The 21666-nt window shown below is 39.3% G+C and overlaps 1 protein-coding gene across 13 annotated transcripts in view; it reads right to left on the reverse strand.

Moving 5' to 3' along the window:
- The window catches only part of MAST4 (microtubule associated serine/threonine kinase family member 4), a 562656-nt gene that overhangs the window by 260290 nt on the left and 280700 nt on the right, over positions 1-21666 (reverse strand). For 11 of the 13 annotated variants that reach the window (XM_082457027.1, XM_082457026.1, XM_082457025.1 and 8 more), the window contains one exon: positions 7056-7087. In XM_082457027.1, the coding sequence (XP_082313153.1) occupies positions 7056-7087 (32 nt within the window). Of the gene's footprint in view, positions 1-1298; positions 4502-4928; positions 6735-7055; positions 7088-21666 lie in introns of those variants that run through there. The other 2 variants (XM_082457023.1, XM_082457024.1) reach the window with 2 other exon arrangements.

Below are 21666 nucleotides of genomic sequence, written 5' to 3' on the forward strand. Positions count from 1 at the left end.
TGGACATCTATAATATCCCACTTCATTTTCCTCAATACTGTCTGTCTCAAAACACAGTTTCGAGAAGTAACCTATATACTATGCTGAGAAGGATGGGCAGGTTTCTAGTGATGGATTATTCTAGAAGAGGGGCCACTGAGCACAGGGAGTTCCCTCTCAGCTTCATGATACAGAATATGCGTGGGGTCTGTCTCCCTCACACACCTAGAAACCTCCTGATACCAGTGTTGACTGTGGAGGGACACAGGAAAGATCTACCCAAGGATACGGGGTCAGCTGCCCTATGTAACACCTCTCCCCTGATGGAAGGGCTGGTAAACAAAGTTGTCCCCCCACCCCAGAAAATGCTACTCAAATAATCTGGCTTTAAGGGAACTTCCTCAGCCTACTGGCAGTCTTTTGCCTAACACTACCGGACAAAAATAAGTCGGAGGGGGGCCTTAATTCCCATTGTGTTTTATTTAATAAAACACTTACATAGAGCTTACTGCATGCCAGGCACTGTTATAAACATTTTACAGATATTAACTAATTTAATCCTCAAAACATTCCAGGATAGAATAGCATACATACTTTTATGGATGAGGAAACAAAGACACATAGAGGTTAAGTAACCTTCCGAAGGTCACAGGCTGCTTAAACAGCAGAGGTAGGATTGAACCCAGGCAGTGTGGCTGTGAAATGCCCACTGAATAACAGACCTGAGAAGGTGGCTTTTAGTGAGAAAGCGCAGGCACCCACCTGCTGCAGTGGACCGCCCTCCACAAGGCTTGCTGAAAAGATGCTCACTGAAAAAGTCTCCAAATTCCTGTCTGACTCAAGCTTGCTAAAAACTCATTCTAAGAAATATGAAATAGAGAATTTACCCTCATGCCTTTGGACATCCAGAAACCCACTTTGCCATTACACACACCCTGAAGCTCTCCTAAGAACAGCAGTTCTCATCTAGGGGTGGCATTTGAGATTCACCCTGAGAATGGGCTGAAAGTCCACAAGCCTCCGTGCTCCCCCTGCCCCTGCCCCCAATGCACATACGTGCAGATTCTGATTTGCACTCCCAAGTGTGTTTGGAAATGCACACACACACGTATTTTGATAAACCTCCCTAGGTGACCCAACTTTCCCTCCCACGGGACAAAACTAAGGTCTTCCTAATAATTTTCAATGGTGAGAAGATCAATCCTACATTGTTTCTGTCTCCCAGGTCTCCTCCCCCAGCCCCCTCACAGAAGATGAATGCAGGCGTGATACAGGATGCTGCAAATACACACCAAATACCAAACTGGCTATTCGATGAATATATAAATGCAACTGACATTCTTTCACAGCCTGAAATCCTCTCTTTACTCTCAGGATATATTACACCATTCTGTTTTCATATAAACATGCCACTTTAAATGCTAATTCAGATGCAACACTCAATTTTTTCTTCATTTTGTTTCAGGGTTTCTAACATTCAAAATGACACTGGACTTCCATTTGGCTTCCACGATAGGCATTTTGAATTCTTGTTGCTTCAATATTTGTGGGGGTAGGAGGGAAGAAAGTACTAAGAAGAAAACTAAATTTATTTTAAAACTTATCCAAATACGGTTTACATGCCCTTTATTTTGCTTGAATTAAGCCCTTTCTCTCTCTTTCAGAAAACGTTACCTTCACCTTACTGAAAATCTCGTAAATCTAATTTGACTCCCTTGTAAAACCAAGGTGATTCCCTCTCCTTGCATTCTAGAAATAACCTCATTTTACTCAAACTGCTTTTCTAAACAGCCCATCAAGGCAGCATGTTCTGGCTGAAATACAACTGGCCTGAACATACGTCTTTTTTTTGAAAAATACACACACCTACAGATGCCAATGACATCCACCTGAGCCTCTCCAATTACACAGAAGGTCACTTCCTATCTTGTCTCAAAATGAGGAATTTCAACCTAAGAAATATCCTAATCCAGTGCACCCAGTTGAATCTAATTACAGTGAGACAAACTGTCTTCTGAGTCCAGCAGGCCCCGCTCCACCCAGAAGCTTCCAGTAACCCTCAGGGTCCTCTGCCTCTGTCATCCTAAGCACTGTGACAACACTCTCTCCCTCTGTGGCTCACTCCAGTCTTCCATCCCACCCAAACACCCTTTCCTGCTCCTGCCCAAGAAAGACAAAATGGGAAAGACGTGAGACAAGTTTATCACCTTTTTCATATACTTGTTAACTTATCCATGTGGCAAAATGGTTCTTGACAGCAGCTCTCCTTGTCTGTCGCCAGACCACCAGAAGCATCCCATTAACGACTCGTGTTCTGCTGTGCTAAATGCAGCTCAGGGACACCGTGCCCAAAGGTGTGTACATTTCAATGAGACCCCGAGGAGAAAATACCTTTAAGATCCAACTGAATGAATTTCAGTTCTTTCAGATCCAACTGAATGGATGTCTGGCACTGTGGTAAGTGTGTTTAAGATGCCTGTTTTCTTTGTGGAGAGGAAGATGGACCTCCTAGCAGACCTGAAACCATTGTATGCCAGCAGCACCTCACCCTGCTTAGTCCGTGGCCAGCCCTACTAAACCCCAACCATTTCAGAATAATGAGAAAAGGAAAAGGGGAATGGAGATGGGACAAAACTCTATGGAGAGAAATAGTTGCTAAACACTAGTATTGTTGCTAGGTTGAGAAACTGAAATTAAGCCGAGAAGAATCCTAAATTACTTTTAATACTTTCAATACTCCCAGAAATTCCTCAGCATGCAGAAACATACTTCTCCAGGCCTTCTGTGCACAGGAGGAGCTGCCTTCTGCTTTGGGTTTCTGCTGCTAGATGTGTGTGGCCAAACAACGTAAAGCCAAGAAGCTAACTGACCAAGTGCCAGTCACTGTTCTACTAAAATAAAGAGATAACTGCAGATAGTCCTAGGATCCCTGAACTACAGGGCTCCAAGAAACAATGCACTCATGCTCACAATTAAAAGACGTAGAAGAAAGGCTATTTTAATTTTGGGTAGCAAGGAGAATTTACTTGCTAAGAAGAAATACTGCAGTTTCTTTCTCTGTGCAGGGGGCTTGGCGGGGTCTTAAAGAGCATTAAAAATCAACATTGGAGGAGACAAGGGAGCTGGCCCCAGCCAATTTCCTGCCCCTCTCTCCAGAGAATTCTGAGAAGAAAAGAAGCTCCCTCTGTCCTAGAGAGCTGTTTATTTGAGCAATTAACAAAACATGAGGGGGTCCTTTAAAATTAAAGGGGACCTTGGTTTTGCTCCGGACCATCCATTAGCTCACACCTTGGGCTTTTGCCCTTTTTCCACTTTCCGTGTCTGAAAACAAACACCACCCAGAGAGCTTTGCCACTTAGAAATGTCATTTTAGGACCCAAGTTCAAAAGACTAGTTAAGGGACCCACAACACTAGGAACTTTTTAATAAATATGGACAGTTTAGATTCGCTGTTAGTAGAAATTTTACCACATAAATGTTGTCTTGTATCTGGAATTTGCTTTTAGCTTTTGCTCAGCATTGTTTGTTTTTTATAATTGTACTTATTGATTCATCTTCTTTAGTTCAATCATCCTACCCACCGTACAGTATTTCATTGTATGACTATATCATGATTTATTCAAAGGATATACAGATTTTGACAGGCAGCTGAGAGGAAAGGGAGCAGAGAGTATGGCAACTTTTGTTCCAAGGAGAAAGACAAGAACATGCTAGAAGAATCTGGGAAAATGGCTACTCTTTGAAAGGAGAAGACAGCTAGCTAAAATCCACCCATACAGGGAGCTAGAGTAGAAATGGGATTTGGGACCTTGAAGTTGGTAAAGGGCTGGAAGAGCCTCTGGAAAACTGATCAGGGGTCACTTGGTTTTTTAGTAACATCAGGTCTAGAAAGAAGTTCCCTTGACCTCTCTTGTCTGCTGACCTTTGCACCATTAAAAAAAGAAAAGTCACATCACTGTCTTCGCAACCTTTTAAAACACATGTGAAACACAGACTTCAAGTTAGTCCTTGAGAAAATGATAGTAAATTACAAATTAGTGGGAATCTGGATTACTTTTTTTCTAGAAAGAATATAGGTTGCTTTTTTATCCTTTTCAATTAGTAATAAAAAAGAAGTCTACTTTCTGTGTTCTTTTATTTGTAAAAGCTTTAACTTTTATATAATATATACATGCTTTATATAACGCATGTTTTTATCACGTGATTCCAGACATTGTCTATAAGCTTACTTAAAACAATACTAAAACTTTTTTAAAAATCTGATAAATCTATGTGTCTGAATGATGAAAATGCATTTTTAAAATACTATCCTTCAAGGCGTACACATTAAAAGTGGCAGATATAACAAAATCAGGTGCCTTCTTCCAAGAGCACAGCTTTTCTGAAGGTACACCCCCTCTGACAAGTTCAATCGCATTGCCGGGTACCATAGACAATGAGGAATACATCACATTGCACAGTTGCTTGCTGTTGACATGGAAAGACAACTCAGCAGAAGAGCAGGATCAAATCCTCAATCTTTCTGGGAGAAGGTAGTAAAAGACTTGAAAGCATTTATGCGGTAAATAAACGGAGGAAGTGTTAACAGGTTTAATGATCAGGTACCATGATGCTGGCTAGCACCAATACCTAATACAACCACACGTGTGGGGCTTCCCTGGTGGCGCAGTGGTTGAGAGTCTGCCTGCCAATGCAGGGGACACGGGTTCGAGCCATGGTCTGGGAAGATCCCACATGCCGCGGAGCAACTGGGCCCGTGAGCCACAACTACTGAGCCTGCGCGTCTGGAGCCTGTGCTCCGCAACAAGAGAGGCCGCGACAGTGAGAGGCCCGCGCACCGCGATGAAGAGTGGCCCCCGCTTGCCACAACTAGAGAAAGCCCTCGCACAGAAACAAAGACCCAACACAGCCATAAATTAAAAATTAATTAATTAATTAATTAATTAAAAAAACCACACGTGTGCTCTTCTTCATTAGATTTGTATGAAAATCACTTGGGCATTTATTTTATAAGTATTTTCTTTTTCTCAAAGTCATAAAAGAACCTTGCATGAGGAGAGTAATGACTGGCATTCTGTGTGGTGGTCACTGAAAACTCAGAGTGGCATTACATCCCAGAACGTCTATGTCATAAGTCATTAATTCTTTCGGGAATACTTGTATTTAATAGAAAATTTAAAAATAGCATGTTTATTTCTTGTTTGCTTTACTTGCAATTATTAATTTTTCCAAAATTCACTTAAAAAGGTAGATTTATGTTGACATATATATATGATGTTTTATTCCCATCATCTGATTGATAGATCAACTGATTTTTATTAGGAGGGGATTTTAATTGGCTTAAATGTAATTTATCTTACTAAGTATTCAAAGCATGTACTCCAAACAAACTGATGCCATCATCACTTTTTTTTTTTTTAATTAAAGAGTCCATGCTCTCAAACAGAGAAATTTAAATATTTTCCTCATCATGTATTTCCCCCATCAACTCATGGCTATCAGCTAACATGAACAGAATTGAGACTTACACAAGTGCAAAAGGAGATATAGCCCTTCAATAGGTATAAGGAATCTACTTTGCTAACTAACATTATTGTAATAATAATTTATAGGAAACATACTAACTTAAACAGGAAAAAAAAAAGCACCATTTATTATAAAGGCTAAAAGGAAGCTCTGACTAAAGTTCTAAAGTTTTTAAATAAAGTATACAAGACAAGCCTAAGATGCTTTAAGCATTAAACAAAGTTATGAAGGAAAAGAGATTTTTGTCTACAAAGATATTTTATGTAGATATTTCTGTTTTTCTTGTTTCTGATTTCTCATCATGTTGGGAAATATCAAAAAGTTCAAACTTTTACAAGTCTAGGCAAAAGAGTCCTAATCATAATGCAGAAGAATGGAAGTTTTTGATTCTAAGGACATTTCCTATGCTAAACTATTAGGCCGTTAACCCGTAGTGTCCAGAGATGTAAGCTGGGAGCTAGTGAAAATTTATTTAGGCACATTCTCCAAGAATAATGATCCAGTGTTCTCCTGGCAAATAAAAAAGTACAGACCAAAATGGAGAGTAATAAAATGTTCATGGTTCACGAAGTTTTGGTTCCTAGACGCAAAGACTGAAATTTCCCAAAATTGAGTCAAAAGAATGAATTCTTACAACAGTCACCACATACGTTTCTAATCCTCCAAGTTGAGATTTGCATGAACTTATCTTAAATATTATACTTATTTTTTTTAAAAGGACATTGCCGCATCCACTAAATTCAGCATAAATCAGATACCAAATCCAAATATTTCTAGACCAGCCCTTACACAGTACTAGTTGATAGTAAATCTACCTTAGTAGAATATTAAAGGCAATTAACTTCATTCTGCAACTTGCTGATGCAGAAAACTATGATTTATGCAAATATATTATTAGCCTTAAAAATAAAAGGTGGAAACATACTATAAAGAAATCAAGTCAATGTTCACAAATTTGCTATTTTAATATAAGAGCATTACATGAATCAGTTCAGTAAAGTCTAGATCTAATAGAAAGTTTAGCTGATGCAAAGTCTTCATCAATTCAAAGGCAAAAGTGTATCATTTACTCTGCGTAAAATTCATAGTATAAAGATCACAGAATTCCAGATCATGTAGATAAGCACTAATTCTTTAGTCAGATCATTTTAAACTATCTGCAGACCAAATAATGTTTTTGCTTGATTACATAATAGAATTTTTAAATTTAAGATTCTCCCAGGAATAACCTGCTGGATAAAAATAAATAAGTAAGTAAATAAATAAATAAATAAAGTAAAATTAAAAAAAAAAAAAAAGATTCTCCCACGAATAAATATGCATCTTGGCTTACAATGCCCATAAGGAACCCTGGAAACTTTCTTCAACTTATCTTGAAATCATTAATATTTGACATGTATAAATAAATGCAAAGCTTTGTGTTTTCTTAATTCAGTTGATTATCATTAATCTTCTGATTGCCATTGAAAATCTAACAAGTCAGAAAATAATGGCATTACAAACTGTATCCCAGAATACAAATGAATCAATAAAGAAATTATTCTACTTACAGACTTCCTCTTCTGGGGAGACTCAGCTCCTTCTGCAAAAGAAAAAACGAAACATGTATATGAGATGCTACATTAACCTTAGACTACTATAGAACACCAAACAGGTGACATAAAATGTATCACCCTTATTACGCTAGATTTGGCATTTTCTATACTGAAAAGATTTTAGTGTAATTATTTTATGCTGGATCCCTTCTTACATTGTTCCCTTTATACACTGTATTTAACGTACAAACCCTGTTTACCTAAATTCCACAGCAGAAAAGACATCAATCCTCCCAAAGCAATGACAGTCAAATACTCAGTTGAGCTACCGTGACCCTATAATTGAGGGTAAGGGAAATCTGAGCAACCAAAGAACTTACCCAAAAAGGAAACAGAAGGAGGAGAAATTTTGCAGAATTATAATTAAGTAAAAGGTGAAATGAAAAGGGTAGTGAAATCAGAATATTTGCCTCCAACAGAAATAAACTCATGCAAAACATTATGTCTACCAAAGATTATAATTTAAAAAAGAAATATAGCAAAAGTTTTCCTTCTGGTATTATTTCTTAAAACAAATGTGACTTATGATTTAGGATATTTAAAAGTAGGTTAACGAACTTCTAAAAAGGTAACCAGACAGCAACAACAATTAATATAGTGCTTTATAGTTTCAAAGGATGCTCTCACACTTATGTCAAATTAAGATCATTATCTACCTTTCTAGAGATAGTCTATGGGAAAATAAAACAAAATAATCCAGCAAACAAACAAACAAAAAGGGATACAGAAATACCTCTACCCACTAGTGGAGCTTTCAGAAGCCTGGGCACTCGAGAATGATTACTTGATGACAATAATTAAAGAACAGGAAGTAATGAGTCACCTGGCTATTTTAACTCAAAATTTGAAAGGCTTGACTAAAGTTGGGCTTTCCTTCCCATAATTATCATTTATTTTTTTGCCTGCCAGGAGCTCAAGCATCATTTTTTGAAAGGTGCTTCCCCTTCAGCTTCAAACTCACCTTTCCTGCTCCCTATTTTTATTGAATCCTTAAATGTTTGTCATGGCCTGTGGCCTCACATCTTACTTCTAAACCATGCAATTTACTCCATCACAGCTTACAAAAAATGGACTTAAGAGCAGCAGCCCAGAGGAGGATACTGCCTTAAATATAACTTATTCAAAGTTATTACTTTACTCACTTATTAACTGGAAAATATATTTTGATACAGAGTTATAATAATCAGATCACTGTTTAATTGCAAGAAAAAAAACAATTTTAGGGACAGAGTATTTTCTTCCTTCTCCCAATAGCTAACCATTTTCTTTTCACAGACTGCAGGGTTCAGTGGTGAAATGCTTTTGTTTTGTTTTGTTTCGAGTTTTTCTTTAATCCTTCATTAGCCCCAAGAAATTATAGCGTTTGCCGAAGTTGGCTCCCTGATTCTGAAACATAAATATACCTTTATTTACTAAAGCCTCTAATGAGAAGAGTAAAGTCTCCGACCAAGACAGTTTTCCTTGGGAACTGAAATATAAATAGAACACCAATGAGTAATTGTCTCTACGTGTGTCTTGGGTTATGACAAGCACTGAGAAATCTGTTTGTATTCAGGTTAAAAAAAAAAAAAAAAAGAAAAAAGAACTGCCTAGAAGTAATCATTCACCAGAGGGTTTCTTTTAAAAAGAAATTACTGATCTGAAAAGGAATACATATATATAACTGAATCACTGTGCTGTACACCTAAAACTAACACACCATTATAAATCAAATAAACTTTAATAAAAAAAAGAAATTACTGAGACCCACTACATAGCAAAAGGCCTAGAGCTTAATTAAATAAGTAAATACTGCTGTTTAGTAAGTTCATCTGACAGCAGCGTTAAAAGAAAAGGAGGCGCACCTGAGGTGCTATCATTAAAAACAGAAAAAAATAAGTCAGATGTTGTTTCAGTTTTGTACGCAAACAGATCACTCAGAAGATATAAGAGGAGAAGGGCCAAATAAATGATCCCCAAATAGTTCAATCAATCATATTCCACCAAATGACCCGACTGTAAGCTGGCTGCTTTGCTATGAGAAAAAAACTGCTGAAACGGCAAGATAAGGGAAGAAAACCGACTCTGTTTTTAATCAGAAAGCCTCTCCAACAGGTCTAGAATTATGAGTTCTAAACAAGAAGAAAGGTCACAGTGGGTAACCCCGCACTGCTGCTCCCCGGGACGGCGGCCGAGGTTCCAGGATGAGGAGCAGGGGACATTTAATAGGCCACTGTCAACTGACCTGCAGGGTCTGTGCTAACCAGGCTGAGGAGCTAATCCACCTGACGGCTTGAATGTCAGGCTTGGAACTGGAAACTCAATTTGCTAGCAAATTGGAATCAGATGCGATGGTAATAAAGTGAGAGAAATGAATGTGCTGCTGCCAAGACCTTGTGAACAGTGGTTGCAAAAGCCTGCAAATACCAAGAGGGCAAAGCGATTGCAGACAGAGCCAGGAGGGGCGGCCGTCCTGCTGCGTGGGGACCACCCACTGATCAAACTGCGCCGGCTGGACGCAAACGAGCAACATCAAGGCACTTACTGCCCCAATCCTAGTGGTACTGTGCGTGTGTGTCCTTATTCTCTTAATGTCAGGATAAGGTCACTAAACCATGCTTACATAATTAGATAAGACATGTGGTATTGGTTCCGGTCATAAACCAAAGCTTGTGCTTAGTGTATTTGGAACATGTGTAAAAAATTAGCATCAGATTAAGAATAGAGACGGGAAGGGGGCAGAGAGAGAAAAAAGGGCAAGAAGCGTCCATCTGAAGTAAAAAAATGTCATTATTAATCATCACAGGTTAAAGAAATGCATGAGTGTATTTAAGAATATTAAAATTTTAAAATTATTTTCATTGATATTGATTTTTCAGTGACATCTAATATTTTTTAGGATTGCTGTGTATCATTACTTGCTTGATAATATGATGTCCTTTGTCCCCCTTTCTAAAAATGTTGACTAGCAAATATGTACATTTGAAAATAAAGACAAAGTTAATCTAAGAACGCTGTTTACCTCCTTGCGATCTCGTGATAAGACTGAGAACACACAGATTCCTCAAATACTGAAAGAGAATTTCTGTGAGTCTGGGAAGAAAAGAAAGCATGCCAAATGATCCTGCCCCTTTCCTCGGCCAGCCTTGGCCTCAAAAGGAGAAGATAACTTGTCTCGTTCATAAAGGCAATTGAGAAATAGCTGCAATGTTTAATATGTACAAGCAATTTCCACAATGGCAATTTAAAAAATATATACTATTTAATAAGTATTTAATAGTTATACATACACAAATAAAACAACATGGCAACACATGCCACATGTATTTAAGAAATCTTTGAACTATTCTTTTTAACTGATGGGCCACTTTATGATTTAAAAGAGAAAGGAGATTTTATATCATATTACAAATATTATATTACAAATAAAATATCCCCTCCTTCAAGAGGTGGGGCTTAATTCTCTTCCTCTGGAGAGTGGGCTGGACTTAGCGACTCCCTTCCAAAGACAGAGGAAGGAAAAGGAAAAGTAGCAACTTTTCAGTGGAGAAACCTGACAGACACCGTCTGAACCAACCAACATTAATGATACCAACAATAATCATAGATACCACGTGCCCCTGATATGATGTCATGAGAAGAGACTTCACCTCTGTGGCATTCTCCCTAAAAATCCTTAACTCCAGTCTCACGCTGGAAGAAGTACCGGGGAAAACCAAACTGAGGATCATCCTACAGAGCATCTTTAAAACTGTCAGGGTTGTGAAAAACAAGGAACAACTGAGAAACTGTCACAGGTCAGAGAAGACTCAGGAGAACGATGACAAAATGCAGTGTAGGATCCTAGACTGGATTCTGAACCATAAAAAGGACAGTAGTGGAAAACCCGGTGATATCCAAATAAAGTGTTTAGTTAATAGTAATGTACTAATGTCAATTTCATAATTTTGACAAATGTATTAAGGTTACATAAGATGTTAACATTAGGGGAAATTGGTGGAAGGGTATGCAGAGATTCAACTGTCTTCAACTTTTCTATAAATCTAAAATGATTTCAATTTTTTTTTTTAAAGTTCTCTAAAAAGAAAGAGAGAGCTAAGGAGAAAGAAAGACGCGCGTGTGTGTGTGTGTGTGTGTGTGTGTGTGTGTGTGTGTGTGTGTGTGTGTGTGTGTGTGTGTGTGTGTGTAGGCTAGGGCATGGAATGTATGAATAAATATCGAAATATTCTAAGCTTATTTTAAGGTCATATTTAACCCAGTATTTTCGAAGTTTATAGAAATAATCTAAGTGAGAGAAGCTTGTGACTAGGACCACCAGTGAAGATGGTGAGAAGCAGTCAGGTTTGAGATATGTTTTTACAGAATATACAAAAGAACTGGATGTGGAAGATGGAAGAGAAAGCCAGAAAGAGTAAACGTTCTTGGCCTGTGCAAGGGGAGTTTGAGGGAAGAACGGTTCTATCTGGATACATCACATCCAAGATGTCTGTAAGAAATCCAAAGAAAAATTTCCAAACAGGTGGTTGGACACACGAACCTGGGTTCAGGAGAGAGGTCGGGGATGAAAATAGACTTTGAAGTCATTATCGTATAAGATGGTACGTAAAACCGTGTGCTGGAAGAGACAGGAGAAGAGAGAACAGACAGAAAAAGAAGTGGCCCATATACCTATATGTATATATACAGGACCACTTAAAATCTACAAGTGGGGAGAATCCTGCTACCCACTACACCCTGTTAAATGGTGTGCTGAACTATGCAGAGCCTGGGTTCTTCAAACAACACAAACTGAATGAGGCTAGCAAGTACAAATACTACTGGGTACACACCAGCTCTCACACAGGTGACGGGATTGTTGCACAGACAACGTCAGAAAATGGGCGGCAACTAGCAAATTAACTCCCAGAGAACATGACCACATCTGGGGAACAGCCCGTTAGGATACCTCTGCTGCTCAAGGCTCAACTGGAGCTCAGCCTCCAGGAAGGACCTCTCCACTGTCCCAGCACCTTCCCCTCAGCACTCCGGCAGGTCCCCACTCCCCGTGAGTGTCCCATTACTGCTGGGTGTCAGCCAGCGTGATCACGCCTGAGTTTCTGCCCTAGCTGCCCAGGGAGCAGGAACAAGGAGCGCTGGCTCCCTTTGTGAGCACAGTGGGAGATGGGGCCAGGCCACCATGCCTCCCATACTCTGGGAGGTCCTCCAAAGAAAGGGGAGAGGATTTGGAATTCAGTAACTAGCCCTTCCTCCCCCACCTCCAAAAAACAAAACGAAAACAACATCCTGCAAACAAATAGAACAGTGATGGCCAGCACGTACCATCCCCTCACTATTTTCCAGAAAACGATTTGATTTAACGTTCCGGTATTTCCCCGTGATCACTGTCCCTTAATAAGTCCTTGGTGTCCTCACCCTACCATCAAGGGTGACCACAACTACTCTGCACTGACGGACCAACCATTCATTTAGGGAGAGAGTTCAATGAGCCGAGATGCGGGAAGCAGTGTATCAGGCACTGTTAGGGACACGTAAGGAGGAAATAAAAGAAGACAGATTTAAAAGCTACTTGGGGAAACACACACAGCAAAAGAGCTATCACCAGGTGCAGGATTATGCAGTATCATTTGAATGAATAGGGCTTCCCTGGTGGCGCAGTGGTTGAGAATCCGCCTGCCAATGCAGGGGACACGGGTTTGAGCCCTGGTCTGGGAAGACCCCACATGCCGCGGAGCAACTGGGCCCGTGAGCCACAATTACTGAGCCTGCGCGTCTGGAGCCTGTGCTCCGCAACAAGAGAGGCCGCGATAGTGAGAGGCCCGCACACCGCGATGAAGAGTGGCCCCCGCTTGCTGCAACTAGAGAAAGCCCTTGCACAGAAACGAAGACCCAACACAGCCATAAATAAATAAATAATAAATAAATAAATAAAGTTTCTAATTTGAATGAATAAATGTTAACAGGGGAGAGAAAATAAAAGGGGATGAGATAATTCAGCTCAAGCAGTGGTTCTGAATGCAGTCCGGCTACACATCAGTGTCACCCAGGGAGCTTTTACAAATACCGATGTCTGAACACCACCTTGGAGATGGAGAGAGAGTTGTGTGTATACGTTGTTTCATGGAGGCTGGTACTTTTAAGTACCCTTAAGGCCTATTAGTTTGCCTTTGGATTTTTTTCTTTATGGAATACTACTTTTCTAGCTGTCATCAGAGTAGTGAAGTTTTAGGGTTTTCTGTTATTTCCTTTCCAAGTGGGAAGCACTGTAGAGCAAGGAAGGGTACCCCAAGTGGAACTCTCCCTACCTGATGGGGTGTAAATTTAGCTGGGGGTATAGGCTCAGCAAGGGATTGGCTCTTTTAAAGGGATGGTTTGGGCCCCATTTTTCTGGCCTCCATTTCTGAGTTACTTGTGAAGGTAGAAGCAGAGGACAGAAAAGTTCACACCACAGAACCAGATCTTACAGAACCAGGTTTGTTCAAACCTCTTGAAAAATCCAGTGAATTACCCATAAAGTACATAGCTCTCTGCATAAAAATCTGTAGAATAAAGCTGGAGAAGCAGTAGGTAGACCTCTACAGAGATGCTTGGACATTCAAACTGTTCATCCTGTAAAACACCACTCAGTGGGAATGTGAGATGGGTGGAGAATCTTAAAGAACCTCTCCTTTCTTGCAGGTTTTATTTCATTCTGTTTCTGTGTCTATAACCACAGTGCACTTTAACATATTTACCTGTGGTAGTAAAGTTCGACAAAATAAACTGTGAAAGGTGCACACACAAAATCCTTGCTGCGTTTTCATGTAAATTTTACTCCATCACAACTGCATACTCATTTTCTCCGAAAAAACAGAAGTAGTTACTGCCTTCCTTTCTTTCTGGGTTGGCTTTTTCTGCCGTGAATTCAAATCAATGGCCATCGTCCCCAAGACTAGGCATTCGCCTTACAGCCCCTTTCCATACAGAGTTTCTCAGTCACAATACGGGTGTCTGGCTCTTTGAGTTTTATAAAATCCTATCCGAAATGGAGTCTATGAATTTCTTAACAAACTCACCTGGCTGTTTGGCAGGACACGCCAGCCTTCCCACGGAAAGCCCAGAGATGAGCAATTGGCCAGGATCGCAAAGCCAGGAGACGGTGGAAGCAAAATGCGAACCTACGACACCCAGCCCCAACTTTCCCCCTACACTCCAGTGCGGAAGTGCTGGTGAGCAGGCCAGAGGGGTGGTGTGAACGACAGGGAGGGGAGTCTGAATGAGGACATGGGCACAGAGGGTTGGCTTTAATTTAAAAAAAAAAAAAAAGAGGGCAGCTTTCCCTCTAAAGAGGGAGAAAAGTATAAGTAAAAACAGGTACCTTTTAAAGAAGAACAAAGGAAAACTGAAGCAATTTACTTGGAGTTCTGTAATTTCAGAAACAGAGAAGACAAAATCTTCTGCCAAAGGTGAAAACAAGGGGCACACATGGGGATTAAAGCAAGCAAAATGGGGTTCTTTTATCCAATTGCACACTTTTTAGTAAAGGCTGCTGAGGCAAGTGCTATGCCAGGCACCGGGGATAAAGGACTTGGCTTGCTTTAGAATATAGTGTGGAAAGGCCTGGAATAGCGGTTTTTTCAATAGTACCAAGGGAGGGGGTGATCAATTTTCTTTAAGGAGAGTCAGGATTGTTTCTTGCCCAGTGATATTCCCCATTATTCATGATAACAAAATCTGGTGGAACTGACACTATTCTCAACCTCCAGGCTTAGCTCAGGTTAAGTTAAGCTAATGACAAAGTTCATTGTCTGAGCCAAAGTAATTGGTTCAAAGATGGCATCTGATTCAATCTGGGAAAACAAGATGCAAAACAATGTTTGCTCCAGCCTCCTGGGAAAGAATGCCTTCCTTTTTCCAAGAGAGTTAACAGGAAAGGAGGATCATTAACCCCAAGAAGCTAATGACAGCCACAGGGTAGAAGGTGACAGAAAAGAAAGACAGGTAGAAACTGGGTCTTGGGTGATGTCTTTGAAACAATGGATCTAGTCTTGCTTATACCTGGATTTCTCAGTTACGTGAGTCAATCGAGTCCCTTTATTGTTTAAACCAGTTTAACCTGTGGTTTCTGTTCCTTACGATTCAAATATTCCCAAGTGATGCAATACTCAAGCCTGGTCTTTCTTCCACGGCCTCTGGGAGTTGGCTAGGCAGCCTCAGGAGTGGGTGAGGAAAGGGGCATTCCAGAAGAGGGAACGGATGCTGCAAAGTACGGCGGAGTGAAACAGTACACAGCTCTTAGTAAACTTGGAATGCCTGGAACTGAGGGTAGAAAGAAAAAACCAACAGGACATGAGAACAGAGGCAGGGACAAGGCAAATCATAGAAGGGTTTTGGAAGAGTCTGTCTTTATCCTATAGGCAATGGGGAGCTCATGGAACATTTTAAGTAGGAGAATAAGATGGTCAAACTTACACGTCAAAAAGGATCACTCTGGTATCAGGGTGTCAAATGGCTTATGGAAGACACCAGGGAAATTAACTCAGAGGCTTATTCAATTGTCCAGGAAGCATAGCCCAGTGCCAAGACTAAGAAAGAGGAAGTGGGGAAAGAGAGGAGGGGCAAATTCAAGAGAGAAGTGTGTGTATAGGATCTACGGGAGTTGGAAAAGAAAGGCTTAACTCCTGGGAAGGTTTAGAACATTAGGAGCTAAGGGCAGGGCTCCATCCAGAGATTAGGGAAGAGGGCCATCCAAAAGTTAAATAATGGAAATCTGAATGTGGATAAGGGGATGGCAAAACCATTTAATTTAGACCAGGGAGTCCCAGACGGGAGGGAATGTGGGATAGATTTGCAAAGTAAGATAAGAGCAAAGGTGGGCATCGCAGGTCTTTCTTGCATGAAAGTTAAATATCATTCATCACAAACCCTTCCTTCACTTTAAAAGTTTTACACAATTGATGGGAATTGTTTTTCTTTACTAAGCCCATCTGCATTCATCCGTCTAGTAACAGCCCCTAATGTTTACTGCATGGTGATGTACATTATCTTAATTTTCACTATTATTTCCGTTTGACAGAACTGAGGCACAGACCAGTTAAGTAGCAACACAAGGTCATAGAGCTGGTAAATGGCTTAGCTTGTCTTTGAATCTGCAGCAGTCTGAGTCCAGAGCAGTTCAATTATTTTTCATCACCAAGTAAGATTTGGTGTATCTGTACCACAGACTCCCCTCATGTAGGCTATCAAGTTGCATTCACAGCTGATAACACACTGGCAATTACTCTTAGAAAGGAATGTTATAACACAGCTTTGCAGCTCTTTCTAAGCAAATTTCACACTTAAATTATTTTTATAGACTCTGGTTTTATTTGAAGCAAAGTCTTGCAAACACATTACTTTTAACACAGACCTTTTTAAGTAGAAAAAGCGTAACAAGTCAAATCATCAGTTAATCCCAAGTCAATGAGCAAATGAAACAAGCTTCCTTTCCAGCCAATTACTAGGGGTTTTGATGCTTCCTACACCCTTGACATCAAAAAATCAAGCTTGGGAATCTCACATTTATATGTATGTGTGTGTGTATATATATATATATATATATATATATATATATACACACACACACACACACATATATACTGCCTTCCAATTCAGTATTATATAAGGGAGATCTGCCTCCTAAGTCTCCACGTTTTCTGTAGGGTTTGCTGAGTAGTAACTAGTATTTAATGTTAATAACATCTCCAGTTTATTGAGTGCTTACTCTATACTAAGTGAGGTGCATTTATTTCCTCAAGATTAGGAGCTTCCAGCCCACAGTCATACGGTATTTTATGTCTTCATTTTCTTCTTAAAGAACAAAATACTGTCTCTTTCAAGCAAAAGTGTGTCACTTTTGATCAAATGAGCCACAGTCCTTTGCAACAAAGGAAGCAAAACAAGAAAATGTATATTAGATCAGCCAAACTTTATGCTAAACAAAAATACTTATTTAAGCCCATTGTATACTTCATAGTGATGAAATGAATAGGATCTAGAGTCAGATATACCTATATTCTAATGTAAGTCAACGCTGGAAAATGTCCTTGAAAAATCTCTTTAACTTCTCTAAGACTTAGTCTTCTAAGTTATAAAATGAGGATATTACAGTTGATGCTATAAGGTGTTGAGAAGACTACTGAGAACGCACATCCTGCATGTAGCACGGTTTCTGAACACACCAGCACCCTAGATGTCAGCCATTACTACTGAAGTGTGATACTCGCATCACATGTGCCACCTGGGGCACAAGTGAAGCGCTCTAATCAAGAGAGAAATGGGTAAAATCAAAGAGCAAGTGCTCAAGACGCCTACCTTGTCCTCTCTGAATGCAGAACCTGGGCACAGTTCTGTCAAACAATTGGAAGATTCCAAGCAAATCAGGCTTCGGTGAAATCACACACCCTGTTACTAATCAGCAGAAAAAATTCCTTTAGCAGAAGGAGATCAAACACAAATGCTGGATATTTAAAATTTTAGTTGCCCTTAAGACTGCACATTTAGAGGTCCTTCAGGACTATAAAATTAAGGTCACCGTGGACAAGTTTTGTGATTCTCCTTTTTCCCTTAGAAGAGACTTACGAAGGCTCTTGATAAATACGCGTATCAGCCCTGCCACTTAACTATGTTTCTTGTTACTTGGGAAAGCCTGTGACCTACGGTGAGCTTAGATTAAAAAGGCAACACCGCACAGCTGTGCCCTGCAAGGCTTCACAATTTTTTCAGGTCTTCCATCCATTACCAGCAAATTACAGTAAATTCAAAATATTGATCTGCACACTCCTATATGGGAAGAAAGTTACTATGGACTTTTATTGCTTATTGTTGGGTACAATTCCCTGGAATCAATAAAAGCTACAATGTTCATAAGCTTCTAAAAGGATAGTTAATATAGTGGATATGAGACACCTCTTAGGATCACTATAAATCTATAGGATTCTTCAACAGAACAGTGGCAAACATCTTCACTGTTCAAAAGCCTTATTTGATTTTAGAATCTTCTCATTACCCAGGAAAATGCCCTGGGAAAGAAATGAGTATCAATGACTGGCAAAACTAGAAAAGACCCTGCTTAACAGATTTTCTGTTTTACCTGTTGGTTCCCCTGCATTTCCACACCAACGTTACTGTCCAATCCAGAGTCAGTCATTAAGAGTTGTGATTGTTTGTTTTTTTTTAAGAGTGTCGTAGCACAGATTTAAGATGAGTTTTCTTGACCGAGGTTTCCAGGGTCCATCAAAGGAGACTGCTGGCCCATAAACAATATTTCAACCACCCCTAATTTAAAGAATCAATATCCTTTTATGAACCAATTTTTAAAGATCAGATAATAATTCAAAGGTTCTATTAAAATTACAGACAACCTTAATACAAAAAGAAAAAGGCTTTTTATAGAACCAGGAAACAGAATTGGATGAGACTATTTGACCAGTGATAGTGAATTCATTCAGCTGATTAATCATTTTTATTTACTAAAGACACTCTATAGTTTATCTAGCAGTCACTATTCTGAAAGCCCATTTTAGTGTAGAAATTTACAGGCAAATCAGCTCAAGGGAGCTCTTGAAGTGCTATATGAAGCTGATACCCACAAGTCTGCTTTCTTCTGAAACCACTCTTCTCCATCTAAATGCAAAAGACGATGTTTAAAATGTGCATATAAAATGTATGAGGGTGATGGAAGATTAATGACACACATATTCAAATAATCAATAATGTGTCTTAAGCCTTTAATGGTACTGAAATTTATTGTAAAGAGGTCACAGAATAAAATAAACAATTGCCTTACAAAGGATATATTTTACTTAGTAAGTAATAGGTCCTATTTGTTAAAGGGTACGATATTGGACTTTTTTGGAAGTTATTTTCTCCAATGTGCTATTTCAAATAGCATCAGCTGAAAGTACACTGGAATTGGGAACCCTGAGACTGAAGAACACAGAGTAAGGTAGGATCCCCTATTTCTTGCTTCACACCTTCCCCCCATCCCCCATGAAAACTGGTGCTGCTGGGCTGCTCCTGTGATGCAAGAAATCTAGTGGGTGCCAGGCCCCGTGCTACTCATTTTCTCCTACAGAGTTTCATTTAAGCCTTACCCCTACCCTGCAATTATAGGAAGGGTGACCGCCATTTTTTTCTGATGGGGAAATTGAACCTTGTAAAAATTACATTGTGATTTGCCCAAGGTCAGTGGTCTCACGTTAAGGATAGTATAGCAAAGACAAAGTAGCCTTGATGACCCTTTCCCATACTGCACCAGCCCTTTACACTCAACCAAAAAACATTTTTATGTGACAAATAATAAGTCCTTATTTATTTAAGCTGCTGTTAGTTGTGTTTGCACTTATTTGCAGCTAAATACCTTCCTGATACTCTCCAAAAATAGTAGTGAACTTTGCAAGCTCCAAAGTCAGCTTTGGAGCAGTGTATCCAAAGGTCCACCTGGCATTAAGACAACCCTGACACCATCAACTCTCAGCATTAGGAGGGCTGGTGCTTGTTACCCAGACAAAAAGACCAAATGTTCCTTAAATTAGGATTAGATTGTATGAGAAGCAAAATCCTTGGAAACACTGATTACAGATCTGTCAATGTGGTTCCTTTTTCCAAAATCAATTGGGAGGGCCGCGCAGTGTGTGTTAATGACTTTGAAGTTAACCAAAGAGACTCCAAACTTAATGGTATCACATTTGTGACAGTTAATTAGCAGAAAATATTAAAGTACAGTGGAGTTTTTGCCTTTTTTTTTTTTTTTTTTAAGCATCAAAAGCAATAAAAGGCTTTGGGGTTTTAATTGCTTCTTCCGTAAGACTGAATTCTATTCTCATTGCAAAGACAGAATCCTCTCTCTCAAAGTCAAAATGATCCCTTGTGTGACGTTTTTGGATCAGAAGGACTACAACAAGAGTGGACATTTAAACTGAAGACCCAGGAAAGTTTTCATAAGGTGGCCTCTTATTTTTACTAACTGAAAAATTAAGTATTTTCCGAGCAGGAAGCTCTCCCCCTTATCATATGTGAACGCTGCCATTTCAATTCAGGGGTGAGCTTAGGTGATTTCCACTATGGTTTCTATTATACTAATTAGGTTCTTCCTTTTAAAAATAAAAAGCATACTAGACCTTATTGTACTGACATGATTGCTGTATTATAGAGAAGCTATGTGTTACTGGATTACACTATCACCTTGGAAACCTGAAATTCATAGTCAAGTCTGGATGCACTGTCTATAGAAGTAAAAAAAAAAAAAAAAAAAACAGTCTAAACTGACTATACTATAACATAGTATGAATAAAGGGGGAAAATCAACTCTCAAACACTGAAGAATACAAAATTACAGGCAGCCTAAACTATCTTTCAAAGTCACACAATTTAGACAAGCTGATGAATTGGCACTAATGCTTTTAAATGGTCCTATCACTTTAAATGCTAGTAAAAAAAGAAAAGAGAAAGTAAACTAAATTACACTGAATAGAATTATGTATCAATTAGGAAAAAAGTAGCTAAGTAAAATAGACTGTTAAAGAACTACATGTCTCTTTTTTTATTGAGATATAATTGACATAGCATTGTATGACTTTAAGGTGTACAACATACTGATTTGATACATTTGTACTGCAATATAATTGCCATTGTAGTGTCAGCTAACACCTCTATCAGGTCACATAATTATCATTTCTTCTAGTGATGGGAAAAAATTAAGATCTAGTCTCTTAGCAAGCTTAATGTTTATAATACAGTTTGTGGTCTATAATCACTGTATTGTGTATTAGCTCTCCAGGACTTATTTATGTGTTAGTTGCAAGTATGTCTCCTTCAACAACATCTCTCCCATTCCCCCAGCCCCAGCCCCTGGTAACCACCATTACTTTCATTTTTCTAGTTCAGTTATTTTAGATTGCACATACAAGAGATTATATGTGTCTTTTAAAGATAGAATCTAAATATAAAAACCCTAAGTGCTAAATGCTATACGCTAATTGAATTAAGTTGCTAACCCACATGTCCTTAGGCTCATCAGGAGGAAAGCGCTGAGATGGCAGAGCCGCAAGAAGGCAGCCAGGCAGGGAGGCTCAGGAACCTGGCTTAGGACGATGGCCTTGGGCAAATGACTTACCCTCTCTATGGCTTCCTTCCCTCGCTGGAGACGATCAATCATAAGAGCTCATAGTGTCATTGTGAGGATTAAATGAAAGAATACACATAAAGTACCTAGAAAAGTGACTGGCACACATCGAGCATGCTAATATTAGGTTATTATTCTATCTTAAATATTCATTCACAAGTCTGACATTGCAACCCTAAGGTTTTGCAATTCGAAAGTGTAAAGTGTTCATCTATACAATAGGTAGTTATGCTGATATATCGTCTGTGCACCAAAGCACAGATGAAAACTAGTAATACATTTAAATATTCTACTTGAATGAAAGCTTAGAGAATCTATCCTTGAATTTTTTATTGATACTCTCAGGCGCTTTCCAAATGAATTCTGCTGCGTTAAAACTAAGCCAAAATAGATTACCTGGGCCATTGTAACTGCCCTCTGTCAAGCACAAAGTCCATCTCAATGAAA

Source organism: Balaenoptera physalus, assembly GCF_965194825.1.
Source record: "Balaenoptera physalus genome assembly, chromosome: 3".
Taxonomy (NCBI): Eukaryota; Metazoa; Chordata; class Mammalia; order Artiodactyla; family Balaenopteridae; genus Balaenoptera; species Balaenoptera physalus.